The 24,501-nt window shown below is 49.7% G+C and overlaps 1 protein-coding gene across 1 annotated transcript in view; it reads left to right on the top strand.

Annotated features, from left to right (window-relative positions):
• Plekho2 (pleckstrin homology domain containing O2) overlaps positions 1–24,267 on the top strand; it is a 31,077-nt gene extending 6,810 nt beyond the window's left edge. Inside the window, exons 2-6 of the mRNA XM_090358194.1 lie at positions 806–955; positions 10,840–10,956; positions 18,734–18,838; positions 19,741–19,839; positions 21,179–24,267. Of these exons, the coding sequence (XP_090214320.1) occupies positions 806–955; positions 10,840–10,956; positions 18,734–18,838; positions 19,741–19,839; positions 21,179–22,195 (1,488 nt within the window). The 3' untranslated portion in view covers positions 22,196–24,267. The remainder of the gene's footprint in view (positions 1–805; positions 956–10,839; positions 10,957–18,733; positions 18,839–19,740; positions 19,840–21,178) is intronic.
• Positions 24,268–24,501: the final 234 nt, after the last annotated feature.

Genomic DNA, 24,501 nt, shown 5'->3' with positions numbered 1-24,501 from the left:
GCCAGTCTGGGCCTGGGCACTGTCCCTGAGTTTCTTTTGCTCAAGTCTAGCACACTACTACTTGAGCCACTGTGCTACTTCTAGCCTTTTCTGTGTATGTGGTACCTAGGAATTGAACGCAGGGCTTCATGAGTGCTAGGCAAGCACTCTACCACTAAGCCACATTCCCAGCCCCTATGACAGTTTTTTTTCTTTTCTTTCTTTTCTTTTTCTTTTGTTTTGCTTGTACTGGGGCTTGAATCCAAAGAATCTTACTATCACTCTGTGCTTTTTTGCCCATAACTGGGGCTTTACCATCTGAGCTATTCCTCTAGATCTGAATTTTTGCTGGTTAGAGATTAAGAGTCTCTCGAACTTGTCTGTCAAACTGGCTTCTGATTGTGATCCTCAATTCTCAGCCCCTTAAATAACTAGGATTATAGGCATGAGTTACTGGTACTTGGCCAAAACTGTTACTTTCATTCTCTGGTGATGTTATAAGTACTGAATATGTTTGTTGACTGGCTTAAAGAACATGAGAAGAAATGAGTCACAGAGACCTGCTTTGAATTTTGTCTCTGTGCTTCCTTCTAGCCATGTGATTCTGGAAAGTCATCTTGAACTTCCACCTTAGAGGGCAATTGTAAGAGTTGAGTGAGACTGTGTACAGTGGCTGCTGCTATTATTACTGTGTTTGTGACACTGGATTAGGAATATCTGTCTTGTGAGGAGTGGGGACATCACGTAGGTCCCAGCATGGGTTCACACCCTTTGTGTGGTCTGTGGCCCACGTGGCTCATGGCATTGTCCTGATGCTGTCTTACAGGGTGTGAAGGACAGGGGTGAGAAGCTTCATGGAGCACGGACTGCGGACAAGGCTGGTTGGATCAAGAAGAGCAGTGGGGGCCTTCTGGGTCTCTGGAAAGATCGTTACCTGCTCCTGTGCCAGGCCCAGCTGCTGGTCTACGAGAATGAGGTGGGGACCTGCTTCGAGCTGACCGTGAGAGTTCTGGGATTGGGAAAAAGTGATGGCAGCTGCTCTCTTTTGCTCTTATTTTTGGTTGGTGGTGGACTAGAATTCAGAGTCTGGTCACTGTCCCAGAGTTCTTTTTTTTTTTTTGCCAGTCCTGGGCTTGAGCTCAGGGCCTGAGCACTGTCCTTGGACTTTCTCAAGGCTAGAGCTCTACCACTTGAGCCTCAGCACCACTTCTGGCTTTTTTCTATGTATGTGGTACCGAGGAATCGAACCCGGGTCTTCATGCATGCTGGGCAAGCACTTTAACCACTAGGCCAAACTCCCGGCCCATGTCCCAGAGTTCTTTTGCTCAAGGCTAGTGCTCTACCACTTTCAGTCACAGCTCTATTTCTCGTGTTAGGAGAGTTAATTGGATTAAGAGTCTCATGTACTTTTCCTGCCTAGCCTGGTTTTGACCCATGATCTCCGTGTCCTGAGTAGTTACGATTATAGGCATGATCCACCAGCATCCAGCCTTTTTTTTTAATTTTTAATTTTTTTTTTATATGGGTACTAGGGCTTGAACTCAAGGCCTGGGCGCCATCCCTTAGGTTTTTTTGTTTTGTTTTGTTTACTCAAGCCTGGTGTTCTACTACTTGAACCACACTTCCATATTTGGCTTTATGGTGATTATTTGGTGATAAAAGTCTCAAGACTTCCTGCCCAGGCTGGCTTTGAGCTATGATCTCTAGATTTAAACCTCTTAAGTAGCTGGGATTTCTTGGCATGAGTTCCAGATACCCAGGTCTGTCATGCTTATTCTTTTGTTTTTGTTTTTGTTCTGAGACTTGGGACTTGAATTCAGGGTACTGTCCCTGAGCTTCTTTTTGTTCAAGGCTACCTCTTGAGCCACAGTGCCACTCTGGTTTATTCTATTTCTGTGGTACTGAGGAATCGAACCCAGGGCTTTATGCATGCTAGGCAAGCACTCTACCACTAAGCCACATTCTCAGGCCTCTGTTCTGCTTTTTTTTTTTTTTTTTCCTTTTTTGTCGGTCGTGGAACTTGAACTCTGGGCCTGGGCGCTGTCCTTGAGCACTTCAGCTCAAAGCTACCTGGAGCCACCGGGCCATTTCTGGTTTTCTAGTGGTTAATTGGAGATGAGTCTCTTGGTCTTTAGTGCCTAGCTGGCTTTGAACTCAGCCTCTTGAGTAGCTAGGATTACAGGCATGAGCCACCACACCCAACTTCTGTTCTGTCCCCCCCCCCTTTTTTTTTTTTTAACCAGCCCCAAGGTTTGAACTCAGGGTCTTGGCTTTCTCAAGGCTAGAGCTCTACCACTTGAGCCACAGCACCGTTTCTTTTTCCGTGAATGTGGTACCCAGGAATCAATTCTGGTCTTCATGCATGCTAGGCAAGTACTCTGCCACTAGGCCAAACTGCTGTTCTGCTTTTGATGTGCCTTTTTGGGCAAGTGCTTGATCTCCTTTAGATCTGTGCTTGTGGTTTGGGATGATACCTCTGCATCTGCCGGTCCCTTTGAACTCTGTGTGTGTCTGGCACATGTCTTCCCAGCCGTACACCTGGATACTAGAACTTCCTGTCCCTGGGCAAGATTCTGTATAAGGAATGTTCCAGAGAACTGAAGTCTGCTCCATGCAATAATGGTAGTAAAAATAAGAATTAACCCTCATATGCACTTGGAGCTCTTTTATGTTGTTGTTTGAGATAGGTAGTGCCTTGCATTGTAACCCAGCTAGCTTGGCCTGGAAACTTGTAGTCTTCCTGCTCTTAGGCTTCTAGTTGGCGGGATTATAAGTGTGCACGACCATGCCCATTCCTCTCTTCTCACCTGTAACACCAGACTACCAGTGACTTGTACTATTCTTCACCCCCACTCTTTTTTGCCAGTCCTGGCGCTTGAACTCAGGGCCTGGGCACTGCCCCTGAGCTTCTTTCACTCCAGGCTAGCATTCTGCCACGTGAGCCACAATGCCATTTTGGGCTTTTTATCTGTTTATGTGGTGCTGGGGAATCAAACCCAGGACTTTATACATGCTAGGCAAGCACTCGACCACTAAGCCACATTCCCAGCCCCAACTTTTGTTATTCTTATGCCTCTAGAACAGGGTCAGAACCTGATGTCCCTCCTAGATTGAGGAGGTGTAAAATCTGGATGACCAAGAACGCTGAAATAGGGGCTAGGAGTGTGGCCTAGTGGTAGAGTGCTCACCTAGAGTTTCTTTGCTACCAAATACACAGAAAAAGCCGGAAGTGGTGTTGTGGCTCAAGTGGCAGAGTGCTGCCTTGAGCAAAAAGTGTGCAAGGACAATGCCCAGGCCCTGAGTTCAAGCCCCTGGACTGCCCCCCCCCCAAAAAAAAAAGAAAAGAAAAAATAAGGCTGAAATACCAGTGTCTCCTACCTGTAATTCTAGCTACTCAGGAGGCTGAGATCTGAGGATCTCAGTTCATAGCCAGCCCAAGAAGGAAAGTTCATGAGACTCTTACCTCCAATTAACCACCAGAAAACCAGAAGTGATGCTGTGGCTCAAAATGGTAGAGCACTAGACATGAGCAAAAAGAAACTCAGAGGACTGGGAATGTGGCCTAGTGGTAGAGTGCTTGCCTAACATGTATGAAGTCCCAGATTCAATTCCTCAGTTCCAAATAAACAGAAAATGCCAGAAGTAGCATTGCGACTCAAGTGGTAGAGTTGCTAACCTTGAGCAAAAGAATCTCAGGGGCAGTGCCCAGGCCCAGAGTTGAAGACCCAGGATTGAGAAAGAAAGAAAGAAAAGTCTGTATGATAAATGCAAGTCAGTAAAGTTCTAGTTGAAGACTGGAGAAGTTAAGGGGTTACGGTGTTGTTCCCTGTTAGTAATGGCTTATTATAAAGCCACCTTCAATTGGTACTATTGTCTCACGCCTGTAATCCTAGCTACTAAGGAGGCTCAGATCTGAGGAGGACCTCAGTTCAAAGCCAGCCCAGGTAGAAAAGTCTTTGAGACTTTTTCCTTTTAACTGGCAAAAGTCAGAAAATGAAGCTGTGAATCAAGTGGTAAAACATCAGATTCAAGAGAAAAATGTCAAGCAAAAGTGTGAGGCTCTGCAGTATGGGGGGGATGCTTGCTTGTACACACACACGCACACACACACACACACACACACACACACACACACACACACACACACACAGAATACCACCTTCTGAGGCAGCTTTTTCAGTATGTCTCAGGCTCTGGCAGCTGAACTATGTGAGGGTGGGCAGAGGGGCCAGCCTCTCTCTGTTACTACCCTCTCTCAGCCTCCTTCAGGGTAGCTTGGCAAATTCCTAAGTGTCCTAGGCCAAGAAAAACTGAGTGACCTTGATCTAAGTGTTTCAGAGAGCTGGCTTTGAGAAGCAGCTTGCATGCCCTGACTACATCCCCAGTTCCTGGTGTCAGAGAAGCAGTGAGAGGAGGACATGCAGACAGCCCCCCAGATGTTCTGTACTGGGGCTCTCACCAAATTAGGAGGTGTCATGGCTGGGAATGTGGCAGCAGAGGGATATTTTTATAAATAAAGGGGGTTGTCACAGCTTCTTCCAGTGCCAGCTGCTATGAGAGTTGAGTGACAGGTTCTCAGCTGTCTGCCCACAGGCACTGCCAGAATTGTCCTGGACTATGACTCCACATCTGGTCACAGCTGGGAAGTAGGATTTCACATGGCTAAACACAAAAAGCCCAATGATGCATTAAAAAAAAAAAAAAAAAGAATCAGGGGGCTAGGAGTTTGGCCTAGTGGTAGAGTGCTTGCCTAGCATGCATGAAGACCTAGGTTCGATTTCTTGGTACTGTGTACATAGGAAAAAGTTGCACGTGGTCTGTGGCTCAAGTGGTAGAGCTCTAGCCTTGAGAAAGCCCAAGGATAGTGCTCAGGCCCTGAATTCAAGGCCCAGGACTGGCGGGGGAAAAAATTAGGGCTGGGACTTTAGTCTAGTGATAGAGTACCAAGTCCTAGGTTTGATTCACCAGTATGACATACACAGAAAAAGCTGGAAGTGGTGTTATGGCTCAAGTGGTAGAGCATTAGTCTTGAGAAAGCCCAAGGACAGTGCCCAGGTTCTTAGTTCAAGCTCTGGAACTGGCAAAAAAAAAAAAAAAAAATCAGTGTAGTTGTGCACCAGTGGCTCCTGCCTGTAATTCTAGTGACTTGGGTGGCTGAGATCTAAGAATCATGTTCAAAGCTAGCTCAGGCTAATAAACCCAAGGATGGATATATATATATTTTTTGGGGGGTGGGGGGGCATTGTGAGGCTTGAACTTGGCCTGGGTGCTGTCTCTGAGTGTTTTTGCTCGAGGGTAGTATTACCACTTTGAGCCACGGCTCCATTTCTGGTTTTGTGGAGGTTAATTGGAGGCAGGAGTTTTATGAACTTCCCCAGGCTGACTTTGAACCTCAATCCTCAGATCTCAGCCTCCTGAGTAGCTAAGTTTATAGGTGTGAGCCACCAGCACCCAACCCCAAGAGACTCACCTCCAGTTAACTACCACCAAGTCAGAAGTAGAGCTGTGTCTTAACTGATAGAGTGCTAGCTTTGAACACAAAAGCTCAGGGACAGTGCCCAGGCCTTGGCATGTGCGCACACACACACACACACACACACACACACACACACACACACACACACACACACACACACACGTATTTAAAATGAACTGAAATGTAGTTTCCAGAGTGAGGGAGTTTGGCCCTGGAGGAGGAATTGAGAAATGCTTATAAGCTCAATTCCTCTTTCTGATGTAAGGAAGTAGGCAAGTGTTGATGGCTCTTGGCTGTTCCTTTGCTGTCAGAGAGGTTGATGTCAGAAGATGCTGCCCCGCCCAGTGCCTGCCTGCCTGCCTGCCTGCTGCTTTATCCGTTTTTCTGAGCTGCAGAAGGGCTGAGATGATTCAGCGTTTCGGGTGGGGAAAGCAGATGCAGGGTGGCATTGGTGGGAAGCTGGACTGACTCTGTCCCCACTGGAACCAGTGGTCGTCCTGCTGGGTCCCCTGTGAATGTGGGGCAGGTGAGCATATCTCACTGGCATGTTGCTCTGTGGGATACCCTTGAGGAAGAGGCTTCCTGGGGTCTGCCTCTGGTGGACTAGATACACAGTCCAGCAAACTGGTCTTGCCTGTCTTGTCTTCTCTCTCTGGTATGGATGGTCTTGAGTTTGTGAGACTGGCACTCTACCACTTGAACCATGCCTCCAGACCAATTTTAGATCTTGTTTCCCCCCCCACACTCAGCCTTGGATCATAATCCTATTTGAGACATATACCATCACATTGTCTATTTTTTGAAATGAGGCCCTCACTATAACCCTTTCCTCAAACTGGCTGGCCTTCTGATCTCTGTGTCCTTCATAGCAGCGCTTATAGGCATGCGCTCCTACACCTGGGCTATGTGTCCCTCTAATGACTGTTTTGTACAAGAGACAGACACACAAAGAATAGGATAGAGAGAATTGCCACTTTTATTGCAGAATCGTGTGCTTTAAAAAGTACTGAGTTGGGAATGTGGTAGAGTGCTTACCTAGCATGCGTGAGGCCCCAGGTTTGATTCCTTGGCACCACATACACAGAAAAAGCTGGAGGTGGTGCTGTGGCTTAAGTGGTAGAGCACTAGCTTGAGGAAAAGCCCGTGGACAGTGCCCAGGCTCTAAGTTCAAGCCCCAGGACTGGCAAAAAAAAAAAAAAAGAGCATCATGGTACCCCACCCCACCCCCCAAAAAAGGAGCAACCCAGGGAAGGATGAGGATCAGAACATGGTGAGAAGGACTGCCACAGGGAGTGAGGTCCAGCCAGGAGTGGTGGCCCTGGGGGCCACAGGACATAGTCCCTTCCCTCCCCTTGAGGATGGAGCCTCAGATGAAAGAGCCAGGAAAACCTCAGAAACTGCAGGCAACGAGTGTGCACCGATGGAGACAGGAACTGTTTGCAGACTGAAAGTGGTTCATACAACAGCCATAGCAGATGGTTAAAAAAAAAGAAAGAAAGAAAAGCAATAACAGCTGCCCAGTACTGGTGGCTCACAGCTGTAATCCTAGCTGCTCAGGAGGCTGAGATCTGAAGATCACAGGTAAGGTCAGCCCAGATAGAGAATTCAGGAGACTCAAGTGGTAGAACATTAGCCTTGAGTGAAAAAGCTAATAAGCCAAGAGCTGGAGGCCCTGAAATCGAACCCCAGTACTGGTACCCCTTCTACCCCCCCCAAAAAAGAGATGAAGAATGTAAACAGTATCTGTGGTTTGGAAAAAAATAAACGTGTTTACAAACCAAGAAACAGTGTGGTCCACCTTAAGAACAGTAAAGATAAGCGCTCTGGCAACACTTAGACTATTACAATCCATGCTGACAGAATGCAGCTGGCCAAACACTTGTACGCATTGAAAACCAGCTCAGTGCATGCAGTCTGTGGAGCTGCAGGAGCCTGGCCTAAGCCTGACCACACAATCTGCATGGAAACACAAAACACGGAGCTGGAGGGGACAGTGGTGGGGACTCTGGAGGCTTCTAAGAGTGAAGCAAACTGAACTGAATCAGCTCCTGAAGACAATAAACCTTGAAGAAGTTACAGTAACAGTGTGTGATATGGAGCCTGCTATTGAAAACTTGGTTGTGGGGCTGGGAGTTTGGCCTAGTGGTTAAAGTGCTTGCCTAGCATGCATGAAGACCTGGGTTCAATTCCTCAGTACCACATACATAGAAAAAAGCCGGAAGTGGTGCTGAGGCTCAAGTGGTAGATCTCTAGCCTTGAGGAAAGTCCAAGGACAGTGCTCAGGCCCTGAGCTCAAGCCCAGGACTGGCAAAAAAAAAAAAAGAAAAGAAAACTTGGTTGTTTAATTTTTATTTTTTGCCTATCCTGAGGTTTGAATTTGGCCTAGGCACTGTCCTGGAGGGTTTTTTTGTTTGTTTGTTTGTTTTTTCCCCCCCAGTCCTGGCTTGAATTCACGGCCTAAGTACTGTCCTGGACTTTCTCAAGGATAGAGCTCTATCACCTGAGCCACAGAACCACTTCTGGCTTTTTTCTATGTATGTGGTACCGAAGAATCTAACTGATGTCTTCCTGAATGCTAAGCAAGCACTCCACCACTAGGCCGAACTCCCAGCCCTGTCCTGGAAGGGTTTTTTTGGTTTTTTGTTTGTTTGTTTTTCTCAAGGCTAACATGCTACTAGCTGAGCCACAGTGCCATCTCCTGCGTTTCCTGTGATTTAATTGGAGATAAGAGTCTCAGACTTCTAAATCCTGCAGCTGGCTTCAAACCTGGATTCTCAGATCCCAGCCTCCTGAATAGCTAGGATTACAGGCATGAACCACTGGCACCTGGATTTCGTAAAATCTAACTCTAAAATTTCGCACCCCCGCTCCTTGGATATTGCAGCTTTTTTTCAATTTTTTTCTTTAAGCGGGATTCATTCTGTGTAGCTAATTAAGCTGAAGAAGCCAGAGAATAAAGTTTCTTTCTTTTTCTTTTTTGCCAGTCCTGGGGCTTGAACTCAGGGCCTAGGCACTGTCCTGGACACTTTGCTCAAGGCTAGCACTCTGCTACTTGATCCACAGCGCCACTTCTGGCTTTTTCTGTGTGTGTGGTACTGAGGAATCGAACCCAGGGCTTCCTGCATACTAAGCAAGCACTCTACCACTAGGCTACATCCCCAGCCCAGAGAATAAAGTTTCAAACAAAGGTTAATAAAATCCTTTGTGGACAGGAGATAGGGAAAGAAGAGGCAGATAAAGAGGAGGATAGCAGTGACCAAGACCAAGGAAACTAGGAGTTTCGAACAGGAGGTCCGAACCTGTAACCCCAGCACTTGGGGAAGCTGAAGCAGGATGGTCTGAAGTTCCAGGTCAGCCTAGCTACATAGTGAGATCCTGTCTCAAAAACAAAAACGAAATTGAGCTGAGCTTTGGTGGTGTATGGCTGTAATCCTAGCTACTCTGGAGGCTGAGAGCTGAGGATTGTGGGTCCATGCCAGCTGTGACAGAAAAGTCCACAACACTCTTACCTCTAATTAACCCCTAGAAAACCGGAAGCAGTGTTGTGGCTCAAAGTGGTAGAGCCCTAGTCTTGAGCAGAAAAAGTTCAAAGGCAGCGCCCAGGCCCTGAGTTCAAGCCCCATGACCGGTAAACATAAGTAAATTAAAGAAATTGAGACTGGGTACAGTGGTTCATGCCTGCAGTCCCAATTACAAGAGGCCATAGGTGGAAGGATTACAATCAAAGGCTGGCTGTGGCCCAGACCACAAAACACTATCAGGGACACAACTGAAACAAATAGGGTTGGGGGCATGGCTCAGGTGGTAAAAGCACCTGCCTAGCAAGCATGAGGTCTTAAGTCCAAATCCCAGTATTACCAAAAGACAGAGATATTGGCATCATTCACTGGTCTGGGTGAAGATCCGCAACCTTTCATGCACTGCAGGGTCACTGGACCGCTTAGTTAACACTCACATTGAGACTGGGCCCAGGTGGCTTATGCCTACAATCCTAGCTACCCAATAGGCTGAGATCTAAATTGTAGTTCAAAGCCAGCCCAGGCAGGACAGTCCATGAGAGTTTTCTCCAGTTAACCACCAACGAGTTAGAAGTGGAGGTGTGGCTCAAGTGGTAAAACACTAGCCTTGAGCAAATAGCTCATGGAAAGCTCCTTAGGCCCTGAGTTCAAGCCCCAAGACCATCACACAGACAAATCACCCACAAAACACATTGCCAGACCTAGGCCTGTAGGTCTAAGAGTCAACAGGGCTTCAGTCCAAGAGTTTCCGTTTCTAGCAAATTCTCAGGTGGTGCTGATACTCAGGTGGTTCTCAGTGTGGCCCTGGTGCCACACTGGGAGACGTGCAGGCATAGAGCAACATACAGCTTGGGTTGGATGGAGTGTGGTATGCAGTAGAGATCCTGGCCTGGCTCAGGACTGTGGCTTGCATCTTGCCCCTAGGGAAAGACACCTCTCCTCTAGCCTCATTCTCTCTGTCTAATGAGGCAGATATAAGACTCTGGGCTTTGAGTTCCTGCAGGGTTCAGAAGAACCTAGAATGCTCAAATGCTCACTAGGTATCAGAGTCCTTTTCTCTTTCTCTTTTCCCCTTTCTTCCTTTCTTTCCTTCTTTCTCTCTCTTCCCCCTTTTGTGCCAGTTCTGGGGCTTGAACTCAGAGCTTGGGCACTGTCCCTGAGTTTCTTTTGCTCAAGGCTAGCACTCTACCACTTGAGCCACAGTGCCACTTTCAGCTTTTTCTGTATATGTGATATATAGAGGAATTGAACCCAAGGCTTCATGTGTGCTAGGCAAGCATTCTACCACTACCAGCCCTCTTTTCTTTCCTGTCCTAGGTCTTGAACTCGGGGCCTGAGCATTATCCCTGAGCGTTTTTGCTCAAAGTTAGCACTTGAGCCACAGCTCCCCACTTCTGGCCTTTTGATGATTAATTGAAGATAAAGTGTGGATTTTTCTGCCCCGCTTGGAACATTAATCCCCAGAGCTCAGTCTCCCAAGTAGCTGGGATTAGAGGTGTGAGCCACCACTGCTGAGAATCCCTATGTTCTTTCAGTCTCTTCCCTTCTCATTTTGTGATATCCTACATCCCTCTTCCAGGCTACCTTTTCTTCTAAAGTCTCTCTGTTTGTACCTCTGGCTGCAGGCACAGTGGATGCACCCCTAGGCACATGCCTACACCCAGGCTGTGTGTCCCATTTCTTTTGGGGATGGTGAGCTTTGTGGACACCCCTTAAACAGTACGTGCACGCCAGGGTCTGAATACCATAATTTGGTGACGTGATGTCTTCTCTGAGGTGGATCTGGGTCTGGAGTGTGGCATGTGTGGTTGAGTATCTGGGTGGTTCTAGCTCTTTCCAGCTCATATCCTTTGTTTCTCTCCCCAGGATGAGCAGAAGTGTGTGGAGACTGTGGAACTGGGCAGCTATGAGAAATGCCAGGACCTCCGTGCCCTCCTGAAGCGGAAGCATCGCTTTATCCTCCTGCGATCCCCAGGGAACAAGGTAAGAAAAATGCTTGCTGCTGACTGCCTCCCTCGAGGCCAAGATCTGTCTGAGATCCCACTGGGGATGAAGGCAAGACTGGACCCCTCAAAGCAGTCTGCAGATTTTCTGGCGAGTGGACTGAGACTCAAACTCAGGATCTGCTGCAGATTGGAGCTCTCTGTTCATCTAGTGGCTAGCTGATGGATGATACCCTCGGGGTCTGCCGAGATCTCTTCTTTCCTTCCCTCAGGACTCAGGCTGTAGTTGCCAGTAGCTGTTGGAGGTGGATCCTTGGCCCTCTTTTGTATCCTGAACACATGAAGTCCTTGGCTGAGCTAAGAGAGCTTTCCATGAAGCCTCTGTCCTGCTAGGCCTGCAGAACTGTGTCTGGGCTGAGGCAAGGGTGTGGCCTCTTCTTTATCTCCCTCCTCTAGAGTCCTCTAGATTCCAGGGCTAGGAGGATGCAGCTCAGCTTTCTGCTCCTTTCCTTTTCCTTTCTTGGCTATAGCTGGGGAAGATCACTAACCCGGGAGATTCTTTCCCTGGGATCTTCCAGAGCACAGATAAAGTTTGCTATTTGAACAACTTTTCCCTGGCAGGAGTCCGGCAGATGTTGCCACAGGGTGTAATTTCACAGATGTCAGGAGGAGGGGATCAGATCTGAGGCTAGCCGAGCTATCCAGCACCTCCTGCCAGTTCCCTTCACACCTCACCCCAAACTCTGCCCATCAGCGGGAGCCTTGTAGAGTAGGGTTGAGTCACAAAGAATAAGGAGGTGGGGAGCATGTCTGGGCTGGGCCTGCTAGAGCCATTTTATTTCTTCCCTAGTTTTATTTATTTACTTATTTATTGCTAGAACTCAGGGCCTGGGCACTGTCCCTGAGCTTCTTTTGCTCAAGGCTAGCACCCTACCACTTGAGCCACAGTGCCACTTAGGCTTTTTCCACGTATGTGGTACTGAGGAATGGAACCCAGAACTTCTTGCATGCGAGGCAGGCAGTCTACCACTAAGCTGCATTCCCAGCCTCTCACTCCTAGTTTTTGTTTGGTTTTTTTGGAGCGTGGGGGGGTGAGAGGTGGGGGATGGGGTCATGGGGCTTGAACTCTGGGCCTGGGCACTGTCCCTGAGCTCTTCAGCTCAAGGCTACAACCCTACCATTGAGCCACTGCCCTGCTTCCCATTTTCTTTTTTCTTTTCTTTTCTTTTTTTTTTTGTTGGGGGGCCAGTCCTGGGCTTGAGCTCAGGGTCTGAGCACTGTCCTTGGACTTTCTCAAGGCCAGAGCTCTACCACTTGAGCCTCAGCACCACTTCCGGCTTTTTTCTATGTATGTGGTACTGAGGAATCGAACTCTGGTCTTCATGCATGCTAGGCAAGCACTCTACCACTAGGCCAAACTCCCGGCCCCCCACTTCCCATTTTCTAGTGATTAATTGGAGATAAAAGTCTCATGGCTTTGTAGTGCCCAGGCTGGCTTTGAACTGCAGTTCTCAGATCTCAGCCTCCTGAGTAGCTAGGATTACAGGAATGCGCCACCACACCCGGCTCTCTCTCCTAGTTTTAAAGAGAAAGACTCAAGCTTTTGTGGGCTCTGTGGTCCTGGACCCTGAAGGAGCATATATGCTTTAGCAATCTGTCCTGCTCTGTAGAGGTCAGAGCAAGGAAAGGAGGCTATGGATTTCTTTTTTTATTTTTTTTTTCTGCCAGTCCTGGGGCTTGAACTCAGGGCCAGGGCACTGTCCTCAGACCTTTTCTGCTCAAGGCTAGTGCTCTGTCACCTGAGTCACAGCCTTCTTCTGCGTATGAGGAACTGAACCCAGGGCTTCTTGCATGCTAGGCAAGCACTCTACCACTAAGCTGTGCTGCCAGCCCCAAGGCTGTGGATTTCTTTTTTTTCTTTTTCCAGTCCCAGTGTTTGAACTCAGGGCCTGAACACTGACCTTGGGCTTTCTCAAGGGTAGAGCCACAGCACCTTTTCTAGCTTTTTCTATGTATGTGGTACTGAGGAATCATACCCAAGTCTTCGTGCGTGCTAGGCAAGCACTCTACCACTAGGCCAAATTCCCGGCCCCAAGGCTATGGATTTCTTTACAAAAAAAAATTTCTTTTGGTAGGTCATGGGGGGCTTGAACTCTGGGCCTGGGCACTGTCCCTGAGCTCCTCAGCTCAAGGCTACTGCCCTACCCCTTGGCCTGGGCGCTGTCCCTGAGCTCTTCAGCTAAAGGCTACCCCCCTACCCCTGGAAACATAGCCCCACTTCCCATTTTCTAGAGGTTAATTGGAGATAAGAGTCTCTGGATCTTTAGTGCCCGGGCTGGCTTTGAACCTTGATCCTCACATCCTGAATAGCTGGGATTACAAGTGTGAGCTACTACGCCCAGTTAAGAAGGCTGTGGATTTCTAATACTGAGTATTAGGTGGGTATACCCATGCCCAATGGAAGGGCATGGTCTTTGTTGTTTGTATGCTGGTACTATGGCTTATACTCAAGGCCTGGATGCTATCACTTAACTTTTTCACTCAAGGTTGGTGCTCTACCACTTGAGTCACAACTCCAACTTTCAGCTTTTTGCTAGTTAATTGGAGATAAAAGTCTCAACCAGTCTTCCTGTTGGGTCTGGATTCAAACTGAGAATCTCAGATCTCAGCCTCCCGAGCAGCTAGAATTACAGGTATGAACCACTGGCCACCTTGCAAAGGTTTATACTGTTCTGAGAGTTTATGGGCAAGTCACAGTTTGGTCTTTCAGGCCTGTGGTCTCTATCCTGGAGACCCAGTGATCTCTGAGTGGATGTTGAGTATGTGTGAGAGAGGCAAAGTGCATGCATCCTGCGTGGGCCCATGACTGTCTCTTAAGCGTGGTTCTGCTGGGGTAGGGGGCGGGGGGGACTTGCTTGTGTCCTCTACCACTGCTGGTCTGTGGCCCATCCACTTTCCCAACCCCTGAATGTTGCTGTCAGCTGCCTGGGTCAGGCTCAGCTCTGGGTAGGGTATTACCTTCAGAGAGGCCTGTTTATATAGCTGAGTTCTCAGCTTCTTCAGCCACACCCTTTCTTCCATCTCCTTGCCCTGCCAGAGTTCAGATTGGCTCTGGTGACTCTGGGAACAGAGATAGAGCTATGAAGGCAGCGATGATAGCTCAAAGGGAAAGGACTCATGATCTTCACCACCCCAGCTCACAGTTTGAGGGCTTTCCCAGCGGCCAGATGGTAGACTGGCCCCCGAGAGCATCATATCCTCTGTGTCCTCTTGGCTGCCTTTCTCATCACCCTGGGTGTTCCCCATCTTTCAGTGCAGCCTCCAACAGGCCGGGAGGTCATGTGACCCTGGCTGTCTGGTCCTGAGGCCGCCTTTTTCCTCTCTAATCAAATAAACAAAGACTCCAGTGTCTTGCATGTCCCTCTCCCTCTGCCTCTCCATCCCCACGCCCCTGCCCATGAGGTCACAGGCAGGCCGCTGCCAGGAAGCAGGGTGGCCACTCCTGGCCTTGCTGTCCTGCTGGTGTTGGCCAGCAAGGCCCTTTCCTCTTTCCTGCCTCCTCTCTTCCCCCTCCCCCCTTTTCCTCTCTGCCCTTCTGCCCTTCCCCCTTTCCCAGGCCTGAGGGCCTATTCTGTGGCCAGTCTTATTAGCACGTAAGTTTCTAGACAAGCCTCCGTTCTTGGAGCTTCTTGGACAGGCATGTGGCAGGGACCTGTGTAGCCTTAGTCCTTCAAGACATAGCCTCTTTTGGGTGTTTATTTCAATTGTCCCTATTCCAGTCATGCTTGTGGAATGCCTGGCTCATTCAGTCAGGATTACAGAACGCTTCAGGGTACAGCTGTAACTAGTGTTCTCTCACTTTGGGAGCCCTTTGGCCTCATGGTAGATCTGCCCTGAGGATATTTCCTTCTCTAGTAGCCAGTACTTTCCCGAGACCACGCAGCAGCTGTAGGTGGTAGGCTTCACCAGTGGGCCAAGGCCAGAGCAGGAGTTGGACCTGCCCTGAGTTTTATTGCTCCAGGCACTATAGCACTCTACCACCTGAGCCAGAGCTCTACCTTCAGCTTTTTGATTTTTTTTTTTCTTTTTTGGCCAGTTAATTAGAGATAAAAGTTTCCATAGCTTTCTTGCCCCAGCTGGCTTTGAACTGCAATCCCCAGATCTCGGTGAGGATTAGAGGTGTGAGTCCTTGGCACCCTGCAACACTTCTGGACTTTTGGTGGCTAATTGAAGACATCCTAACCCTTGGCTTGGCTTCACACCAGGATCCTCAGATGTCAGCCTCTTGAGCAGTTAAGAATAAAGCTTGAGGGCTGGGAGCTTGGCCTAGAGGTAGCATGCACGAAGACCCGGGTTCGATTCCTTGGTACCACATACTTAGAAAAAGCCAGAAGTGGTGCTGAGGCTCAAGTGGTAGAGCTCTAGCCTTGAGAAAAATCCAAGGACGGTGCTCAGGCCCTGAGCTTAAGCCCAGGCCTGGCAAAAAAATAAAAAGAATAAAGTTTGAGCCACCAATACCCCGAGCAGTACCAATGCATATAACTCTTCCCTGACCCTCTTTTGCTCTAGACTTCTGACTTGCACATAGGCCCTTCTGTTCTCTGGGATGCTGCAGGGTCATGCCCCTTCCAGCCTCATCCCTTGCTCAGAGCTCCTGGAAAGGAGCAGCGATTGGAGTCATTGGGGCTAGCTTTCTCATTATGAAGCTGAATGGCCTTTACAGCTTCCCGGGGCGGGGAGGGGGGAGGCCCCCCCTTGGGATGCAGTGTGGTCCCTCCCTGAGTCTCAGCAGCCCTGATGGCTGAGTGGAGAGGCAGTTGCCAAGGTGTCCTGGGGTTTCTGACTTCACTGCAAATCTACTGCCAGGATCGAATTTACCCCGCTCATGTAAATGAGCATTTATTTGGCTCAGCCTGGTGTGCAGGGGGGACCCAGGGAGCCCTGTACAAGGAGGAGGTCGCTATGCTGCCAGGAGGAAGTTATATAATGGGGATGCCGAGCGGCCAGGCCAGGCACACTGCGGTATTACATAACTAGGAGAGTTGGGGGGAGGGGAGGCGGCGCTATCTAACACCAGGGTGGGGGATGGGCACCGCCAACAAAGAACTAGGGCGCCTTGAGGTCAAGGAGTAGGCAGCTGCCCAGAAAAGGGCCAAGGAAAGAACACTGGGCCGGTTCATTCATTTATTGGTTCATTCATTCAGTAACTAATTAACCTGGGCCTACTATGTGTCAAATCCTGGCTTTAACCATGTCTGCCTCTGCAGCATCTCTATCCCATTTTACAGATAAGGAAACTGGAACTGTTTGTCCAGAAGGAAGACAACAGCATTAATTGCTGTTATCAGCATTCACTCCCCTCAGACTCAAGTGGTAGAGTTCTAGCCTTGAGCAAAAAAGTTCTGGGACAGCACCAAGATCTGAGTTCAAGCTCCTGGACCAGTGTAAAAAAAAAAAAAATCACCTCCCCTCCCAAGCTGTATTCATTAAATACTTCTGCATTCCCTCTTCTCCCAGCCTCTGGCAGCCACCCTTCTGTGTTGCAAGTATAAACCTAGATACTTAGGTCTGCCTTACCCTTCTATTTTCTTTTTGTCTTTCCTTTTTTTTTTGGCCAGCCCTGGGGCTTTCCTCAAGGCTAGTGCTCTACCACTTGAGCCACAGCACCACTTCCAGCTTTTCTATGTATGTTGTACAGAGGAATTGAAACCCGGTCTTCGTGCATGCTAGGTAAGCACTTCTCTTCTACCCGTCGACCAAACTCCTGGCCTTCCTTTTTTTTTTTTTTTTTTTTTTTTTTTTAGTGGGTGGGTCATGGAGCTTGAACTGGGCCTGGGCACTGTCCCTGAGCTCTTCAGCTCAAGGCTATCGCCCTACCCTTGAGCCAGATCCCACTTCCCATTTTCTGGAGATTAATTGGAGGTAAAAGTCTCAGGTCATTTTGTGCCCAGGCTGGCTTTGAACTGTAACCTTCAAATCTCAGCCTCCTAAATAGGAGATTTCCAAGTTCTAGTAGCTAGTGTTCATTTATTTGACAGCAATTCCAAAAGTATGTACTACATTTTGCTTATCCATGAGATTCATCAGCTGTCTATACATTGTAGTTTCTGTGAATAGTCCTGTGGTATACATAGGTATATGTGTTAAATATATCTTATGTGCACATGCATGTATTGTTTTGCGCGTGCCCATATGTGTGTGTGTGTATGATTGCTAGTACTGGAGCTTGAACTCAGGACCTTGCATTCTTTTTTTTGGGGGGGTCATGGGGCTTGGGCGCTGTCCCTGAGCTCTTCATCTCAAGGCTACCACCCTACCCCTAGGCCTGGGCACTGTCCCTGAGCTCTTCAGCTCAAGGCTACTGCCCTACCCCACGAGCCTCAGCCCCACTTCTGGTTTTCTAGTGGTTAATTGGAGATAAGAATCTCATGGACTTTAGTGCCTGGGCTGGCTTTGAACCATGATCCTCAGATCTCAGCTTCTTGAATAGCTAGGATTACAGGCAAGAGCCACCTATCTAGCTAGCTAGATAGGTCTTCTTATTCAATTACTTTTTTGACTCCAGAGCCTTACATGAGACCTTTTGTTTTTGTCGGTTATAGGGTTTGAACTCAGGATGTAGGTGCTGTTCCTGAGCTGGTTTTTTGCTCAAGGCTAGTATTATATTACTTTGAGCTCTACTTCCAGTTTTCTGGTGGTTAATTGGAAATGAGTCTCACAGGTTTCCCTGCCTGGGCTGGCTTTGAACCATGATCCTCAGATCTCAGCCTCCTAAGTAGCTGACAGTAGTGAGCCACCAGTGTCCAGCCTTACATCATTTTTTTTTTTTACTGCTCCCTGAGACAACTGTAGGCCCATTCTCTTATGGATGAAGAAACTGAGGCCCAAGATTAGCTGTTCCTGGTGACCTGTCCACCTCAGAGGACCTGTAGCTACCCAAGATGTATCAGTCCTGTTCATCTCTCCTGCCATTGTGCCTCACAGAAGCAGGGCTCCATGCTGCCTTCCGATCCTGACATAGGCGCTCAGAATTTCTGCCTGAGTGTGGAATTCAGGAGTCAGAATCATAAGAAATTCCATTCACTTCCTCTTTTTTTTTTTTTGCCGGTCCTGGGCTTGAACTCAGGACCCCATGCTCTTGGCTTTCTCAGCTTCTGGGATTCAGGAATTAGGAAGTCAAAAGAGATCTACTTGAGGCCATGTGTAAATGCATCAATTGGCCTGTCTCTTCATCTATGTGATGAGGGATTGGAACTGATTTCTTGATGCCCTTTTCTTTTCTGCCTGTGATTCAAGGCCAGAAAGAAGAATCCAGAGTTGCAGGAGTTGGGGTATAATTTCCACTTGAGGCCAGGACTGGGTTCGGGGCCCAGTGTTGTGCTAAGGCTGGTCCTTGTTCTAGAACACCTATCACCTCTGATAGTGTGGACTAGAACTGTTCCTACTCACAGAGGAAACTGAAGCCAGAGTTCAGGCAGCTGGTCTGGGTTATTCCTGGCAAGCCAGGACCAGGTTGGAACTCTTTCCACAGTCTACTGTCCAAGACTCGGGAAGCAGTAGTCTGGGAGAGATCCCCTCTGTGAGTCTCTCCACATTGCCCCCAAGACTTGGTACCAAATCTTTTTTTTGTGAGGTCATTTTGGTTCAACTTTGGAAACTGGAGATAAGGAGCTTCTAACAAGCTGGGCGTGCATGTAATCCTAACGACTCAGGAGGCTGAGATCTAAAGATTGGGGTTCAAAGCCAGCTAAAACAAAAGATCTCAAATGTGAACCCTATAAAATACCTGCCATCTACCCTACCTGTCTATCTCACAGGTCAGTGACATCAAATTCCAGGCACCCAGTGGGGAAGAGAAGGAATCCTGGATCAAAGCCCTCAATGAAGGAATTAATCGGGGCAAGAACAAAGCCTTTGATGAGGTAGGACAGTGTCCTGTGATGGTTTCCGAGTCACTGGCCCATCATGCACGGTATGGGAGAGGGTCTGCCCAGACCACTCTTTAATTATGTCTCGGCTTTATACCCTGGGCCATACTTCAGTTAATCCTCACTCATAGCCCCTCAAAGTGGGTGGTGGATCTGGATGCTGGTGGCCCGCGCCTGTAATCCTAGTTAGTTAGGAATCTAGAGCCCTACCACTTGAGCCAAAGCTCCACTTCCCACTTTTGGGGGTAATTAATTGGGAATAATACTTTCCTGCTTGAACCGGCTTCGAACCACAATCCTCAGCCCTTAGCCTCCTGAGTAGCTAGAATTACAAGCAGGATCCACTAGTGCCTGGCTTCCTATGCGAATCTTACTCGGGGATTTCTAATTGCTCCTGGACCTACTTCCCAAAGCAGTTTAGATCAGTGCCTGGGCACTGTCCTTGAGCTTTCTCAAGGCTAGCACTCTACCACTTGAGCCACAGCACCACTTCCAGCTTTTTCTGTGTGTGTGGTACTGAAGAATCAAACTCAGGGCTTTGTGCATGCTAGGCAAGCACTCTACCAACACAAGGCCAGGTTCTCAGCCGCTGCTTAGATGTTTGGGGGGAAAGTTCCGAGAGCCCACATCAGGCAGCAAAACTGAAATGAACAGGGCAGCTGCAGAGAGTAAGACAGATTCAGACATAGGAGCGCCAGAGGCAACATAGCCATGGCGAGGTATCAGGAGTCCAGAAGCAGAGGAATGGCCTCACAGAAGGCTCCAGTATTGGCCCTGTCAAGCAAGGGTGAGGTACCAGGATACTAGCCCTTGCCAGTGAGTTGGGAAAATAGCTACTCTCCACTCTCTCCAAGGCCTGGCTGGGTGGGGCTTACCTATTTCCTTCTCTCTCCCAGGTAAAGGTGGACAAGAGCTGTGCCCTGGAGCATGTGACAAGGGATCGGGTTCGAGGGGGTCAGAAACGCAGGCCACCAACGAGAATTCACTTGAAGGAGGTAAGGTCTTGCCCTTAGCTTGGCTGCTGGGAAGTCATGTGAGCCTAGGGCTTCATCCAGCTCCTTAAAGCAGCAAGCAGGCTTATGGCAACCTGTTTCCTGAGGTCACCTGGAGTTGGGCTTATGGAGGGGAAGGACAGTGGACCCACCTGTGCGGGAGTATAATGTGTCCCTCAGCCAGAGGTAGCTTGAGGGAAACTGAGGCTCAAGAGGCTAGTCCTTGACCTTAGAGCTCAGCAAGAAGCAGTCCACCGACTGCTCAGGCTAGTGTCTAGTTTTGTAGCGCAACAGGGCTGGAGGAGGAGTCACCAGCATTTTAGCTGACCCTTGAAGGACAGAGTGAGGACAGACTGGAGTGAGGGCTGGCAGGCAAGGCGCAGGGGTGCTTCAGGGCGTACTGAGTGGGGATCCATTGGCTTGGAGCTCAGACTGGGAAAGGAAATTGAGGAGAACTAGAGGCATTCCCCCCCCCCTCAGGGGTTATTTGGAAGCTCTGGGTAGGTTAGGTTGGGTGGAGGGAAGAGAAGGAAAAGGGGACTCTGGGAAGGAGTTGGAGAGGAGGCCCTGTTGGCTGCAGAATGAGGTGAAGAGGGACCCACTCATGGAAGAGAACGCAGAAGCAGGACCCACCCTGGCTTGTGCTTGAACGGCAGGAATGGACAGGTCAGGGTGGTGGCCAGAGGTGTCAGGTGTCATAGGACTGGAGGAATGCCTTGGGCTCACATAATGAGGAGGGGGAAGGAGGAGCCTCTTTCAGAGCAGTGGAGCTGATGGGGGAGGGTTTCAAAGGCAAATGTGCTATTCATGGCTGGAGTTGGGCAGCCAAGAAGGAAGGTGCAGGAGGGGCCAGGGCTTCCCCAGGATGTGGGTCCTGACAGCCACAAGTAACAAGGACAAGGTAGGAGGTGACATTTACAATGGGGAGACATAGCTGTGGGTACCCCGGGAAGGAAGACCCATGGATAGAAAGGCTCCAAGATCTTAGGTGAGGCAGCTTCAAGGAGAGGAGCTGCAGAGAAGCAATGAGTTCCCAGAGAGCACAGGACTGTTTGGAGGGGTGGCGAGAGGACAAGGCTTAGAGAGGGGACCCTGCAAGAACTCAGAGATGAAACAGTGTACAGGTGCATGCATTTGCACGTGCACACACACATGTGTGCACAAAAATATGCATGCACGCATGCATGCACACATGTACTGGAGGATGCCTCTGGAACGTGCACTTCCTGTTAGTCTCCAGGGATGCAGAGCTGGTGTGGGCCAGATCATGGGATGCTTGTAAAAGGGAGTGAGAGGTTGACACCTGGATACCATCGCCCCGCCCTTCCACTCCCCCCACCAGGTGGCCAAAGCAGCTTCTGATGGGATTTTGCGCCTGGACCTGGATGTTCCGGACAGTGGGCCACCCGTGTCTTCCCCAGGCCATGATGTCAGCCCAGCCCCACCCCGAGAGACCCCTCGGCCTCCCATGCCGCCTACCAAGCCTTCCCCAGCACTGGAGAGGACCAACCTTAGTGATGGGGCAGAGACTCCTGTGAAGGAGAGAACCCCGACCCCCATCTCAGCCAGCTCCGAGGCCCACTCTGAGAGCCAAGAGGATTCAGAGGCGGCAGCAGGGGAGGACAGTGGGTTTAAGTTGCCCAGCAGCACCATCTTGCCGGACAAACTAATGGTGAGCTGGGACAACTCCAGCCTTGAGGAGTCCCCTGCTCCTAAGCGCTCAGAACTGTCTCGGGTGCCCTCTTCTGACACTTTAGAGGCTACCCCCCGGGAAGGTACGAAGCCCCCCGCCCCCCCACCCAAAATCTTATCAGAGAAAATGAAGGTGTGCTTGAGTGGGGCGGGGGTTTCTGGTTCAGCCCTCAGTCCTGGCGGCCCTGAGAACTCTGCCTCAGGGCCCGAGCAGGTCTCCGTGAATGGCATGGATGACAGTGCAGAGCCAACCAGGCCATCCCAGGCTAAAGGCACCCAAGGGACCTCCCCAGAGAATGCCTTACCGTCCTCAGCCCTGCCCCCCTGGGACTTGACGCCTCCATTTCATCCTCGCTCCTCCTCCCTCGGAAACTTGCTCGGAGAAGGCCCCCAGCGTTCAAGGCAACCCAGGGAACAGCTGTATCGGGCCCAGCTGGAGGTGAAGGTGGCCTCCGAACACACAGAGAAACTGTTGAACAAAATGCTCAGCAGCGAGCCACCCCCTGTGAGTGCCGAGACACTGCTCAGCCAGGCCGTGGAGCAGCTGAGACAGGCCACCCAGGTCCTGCAGGAAATGAAGGATTTGGGAGAGCTGAACCAGGAAGCCCCTGGGCTACAGGAGAAGCGGAAGGAGCTGGTGACCCTGTATAGGAGAAGCGCACCCTAGGCCTGTCACACAGAGCATGCCGTGGCCATCGTATCTGTCACAGCTCAGCCCTGCTGAGGAGCCCTGCTCCAAGTCCAGGCTGTAAAAGGACCCCTGGGCACAACCGGATTTAATAGGACTTGAAGAGAGTCCTGGCATCCTTCTGACCCTGTCTTGACCAGTGGTGCCAGGTGTGCCACCCAGTGCCACTGTGGCTCCCTGGTCTGGCTGGAGGCTTGCAGACCTCTGGCTTAGACACACTCAGGCTTTGTGTGCTGTGTGCTTGTTCCAGACAGCCCAGGGCTTTGGCGCAGTGCTTGGGGTTTCTGGGGTTTCTCTGGTCCCCACCCCTAGTAGTTTACATTCCTGACTTCTGAATAGAGCAGAGCTGAGCAGCGCCCCCCCCCCCCCCGCCCTGCCCCACCTTCCCCATCTCCAGATGTTCTCAGGCAGCAGCCAGCCCCACCTCCCCCTTCATTGGCCTTTGCTCTAGGCTGTAGGGTCATCTGTCCAGCTGGGTGAAACCGAAGGTCCAGCTGGAGTCTTAAGCCCTTGGCTGTGTGGCCTACTCTGGGCCTGTTTCCTTTTCTGCTGTCCCCTCAGCTTTGGTGAGCTGTGATTGGAAGCTCAGATCTGGAGCATTCTAGGGAAGAGGAACTCTAAAGGTCTCCTGGTCTCTGCTGCTGGACCAGCCTGTGTCTAACCTTGCAGATTCCTGCAGAGGCCTGAAGTTAGCAAATGAAAAACTGGCAGAGCTGTGGTTCAAGTGGTGGAGTACCAACCCTGAGCAAAAAAAAAAAAAAAAAAAAGCTAAGGGACAAAAAAGGAGCAACCAAGCTTAAGGACTGCACTTAGGGCCTGAATTTAAAAACCCCAGTACCAGCATTAAGAAGGAAAAAAAAAATCCGAAAAACCCTATCCATAGTGATCAGAAATCAACCTTCAGAGCCCACCTGTCCCCAGACTTTTGTACCTCTCAAATGAGATTTATCTGGGTCTTTGTGGTTCAACCCAAACAAATCCAGAGTTCCTGCCATTTCTTTTTTCTTTTTTCTTTTTTTTTTTGCTAGTCGTGGGGCTTGAACTCAGAGCCTGAGCACTGTCCTTGGGCTTTTCTCAAGGCTAGCACTCTGCCACTTGAGCCACAGCACCACATCCAGCTTTTTCTATGTATGTGGTACCGAGGAATTGAACCCGGGTCTTTGTGCATGCTAGGCAAGCACTCTACCACTAGGCCCAACTCTGGGCCCCAATTCCTGCCATTTCTGTGCTTGCTGGAATCTACGACTGTTCCCATTCCCCTAGGCCTCTGGTGGCCTGCCTCTCCTTAACTCCCAAGGAGAGAAAATATTTTCTTCTCTCTTTTCTCATTCCTGGTTCCCTCCCAAGGTCCTCCCCACTGGCCCCTAGCTCTGGGAACTCCCTCAACCTTGTCCCCCACCCTGCCCCAGCAGCTGGATTGAGGGTGGGGCCTGGGTTGAGAAGGGAGGATTGGTGCAGCAGGCCCTGGCCTTTCTGTCCACTTAGCCTCCACCAGCCACCAGCTGTGCCCCCTGAGGCCTTCTAGTGCAGTTAGAAACCTGTACCAAAAGGGATCCATAGGGCAGATACACACCATGGCTCATACCAAGCAGTGTGGGGGGGGAGCCACATAGCCATGGCTCATGAGACCCCATCATTCTACCACAAACCACACTCCTTAAGCCCCTCCCCCCCATGCCACAGTCTGCCTTTCCTGTGTTCTCAGGCATCCAGTCACATGATCCCTTCCCCATCACCACCTTCCCCAGGGAACAGCTTTCTTCTTCCAGCAAGCCAGAGCTCTCAGCATTAGCCAAGTCACCTGCCTCCAGGAATCAAAGCCCCAGTTTCCTCCTCCATCAAGCAGCTGGCTAGGCGCGTACCTCTGAGCCACCTCAGTGGCCAAGTCACTGGTTCCCTTGCTTTGGCTGCCTGAGTCCTCAGGGAGGTAGCCAGCTTTCGGGGTGGAGAGGAAGAGGTGAGGGGCCCACAGGGAAGCCTTTTGCCTTCAGTGTCTTCTGCTTATAAAAGCATCTTTCTTGAAGTTCGGCAATAAATCTCTTTTTACACAACTTCTCTGCCCCAAGCCTGTTTGTTGGTATGGGAGCCAGCTCCAAGACTTAAGGGAACAGAGAGACAGGGAGCAGTATGTATTTTCTGAAAGGATATATATAATCAGTACACTTAACAATATTGCAACTGTTCTGTCACTTGGTCAGTTAATATGCTGAATCACGGTTTGGATTTTCTCCCTGGTTAGATCAAATATTAGATCTTATTAGATTCTCTCTGTCTCTGTCTCTGTC

The sequence above is a fragment of the Megascapheus bottae genome, chromosome 25 (assembly GCF_031878675.1).
Source record: "Megascapheus bottae isolate mThoBot1 chromosome 25, mThoBot2.hap1, whole genome shotgun sequence".
In the NCBI taxonomy this organism is placed as follows: Eukaryota; Metazoa; Chordata; class Mammalia; order Rodentia; family Geomyidae; genus Megascapheus; species Megascapheus bottae.
The sequence above is the reverse complement of the archived record's forward strand: the minus strand, read 5'-3'. Positions and strand labels throughout refer to the sequence as shown.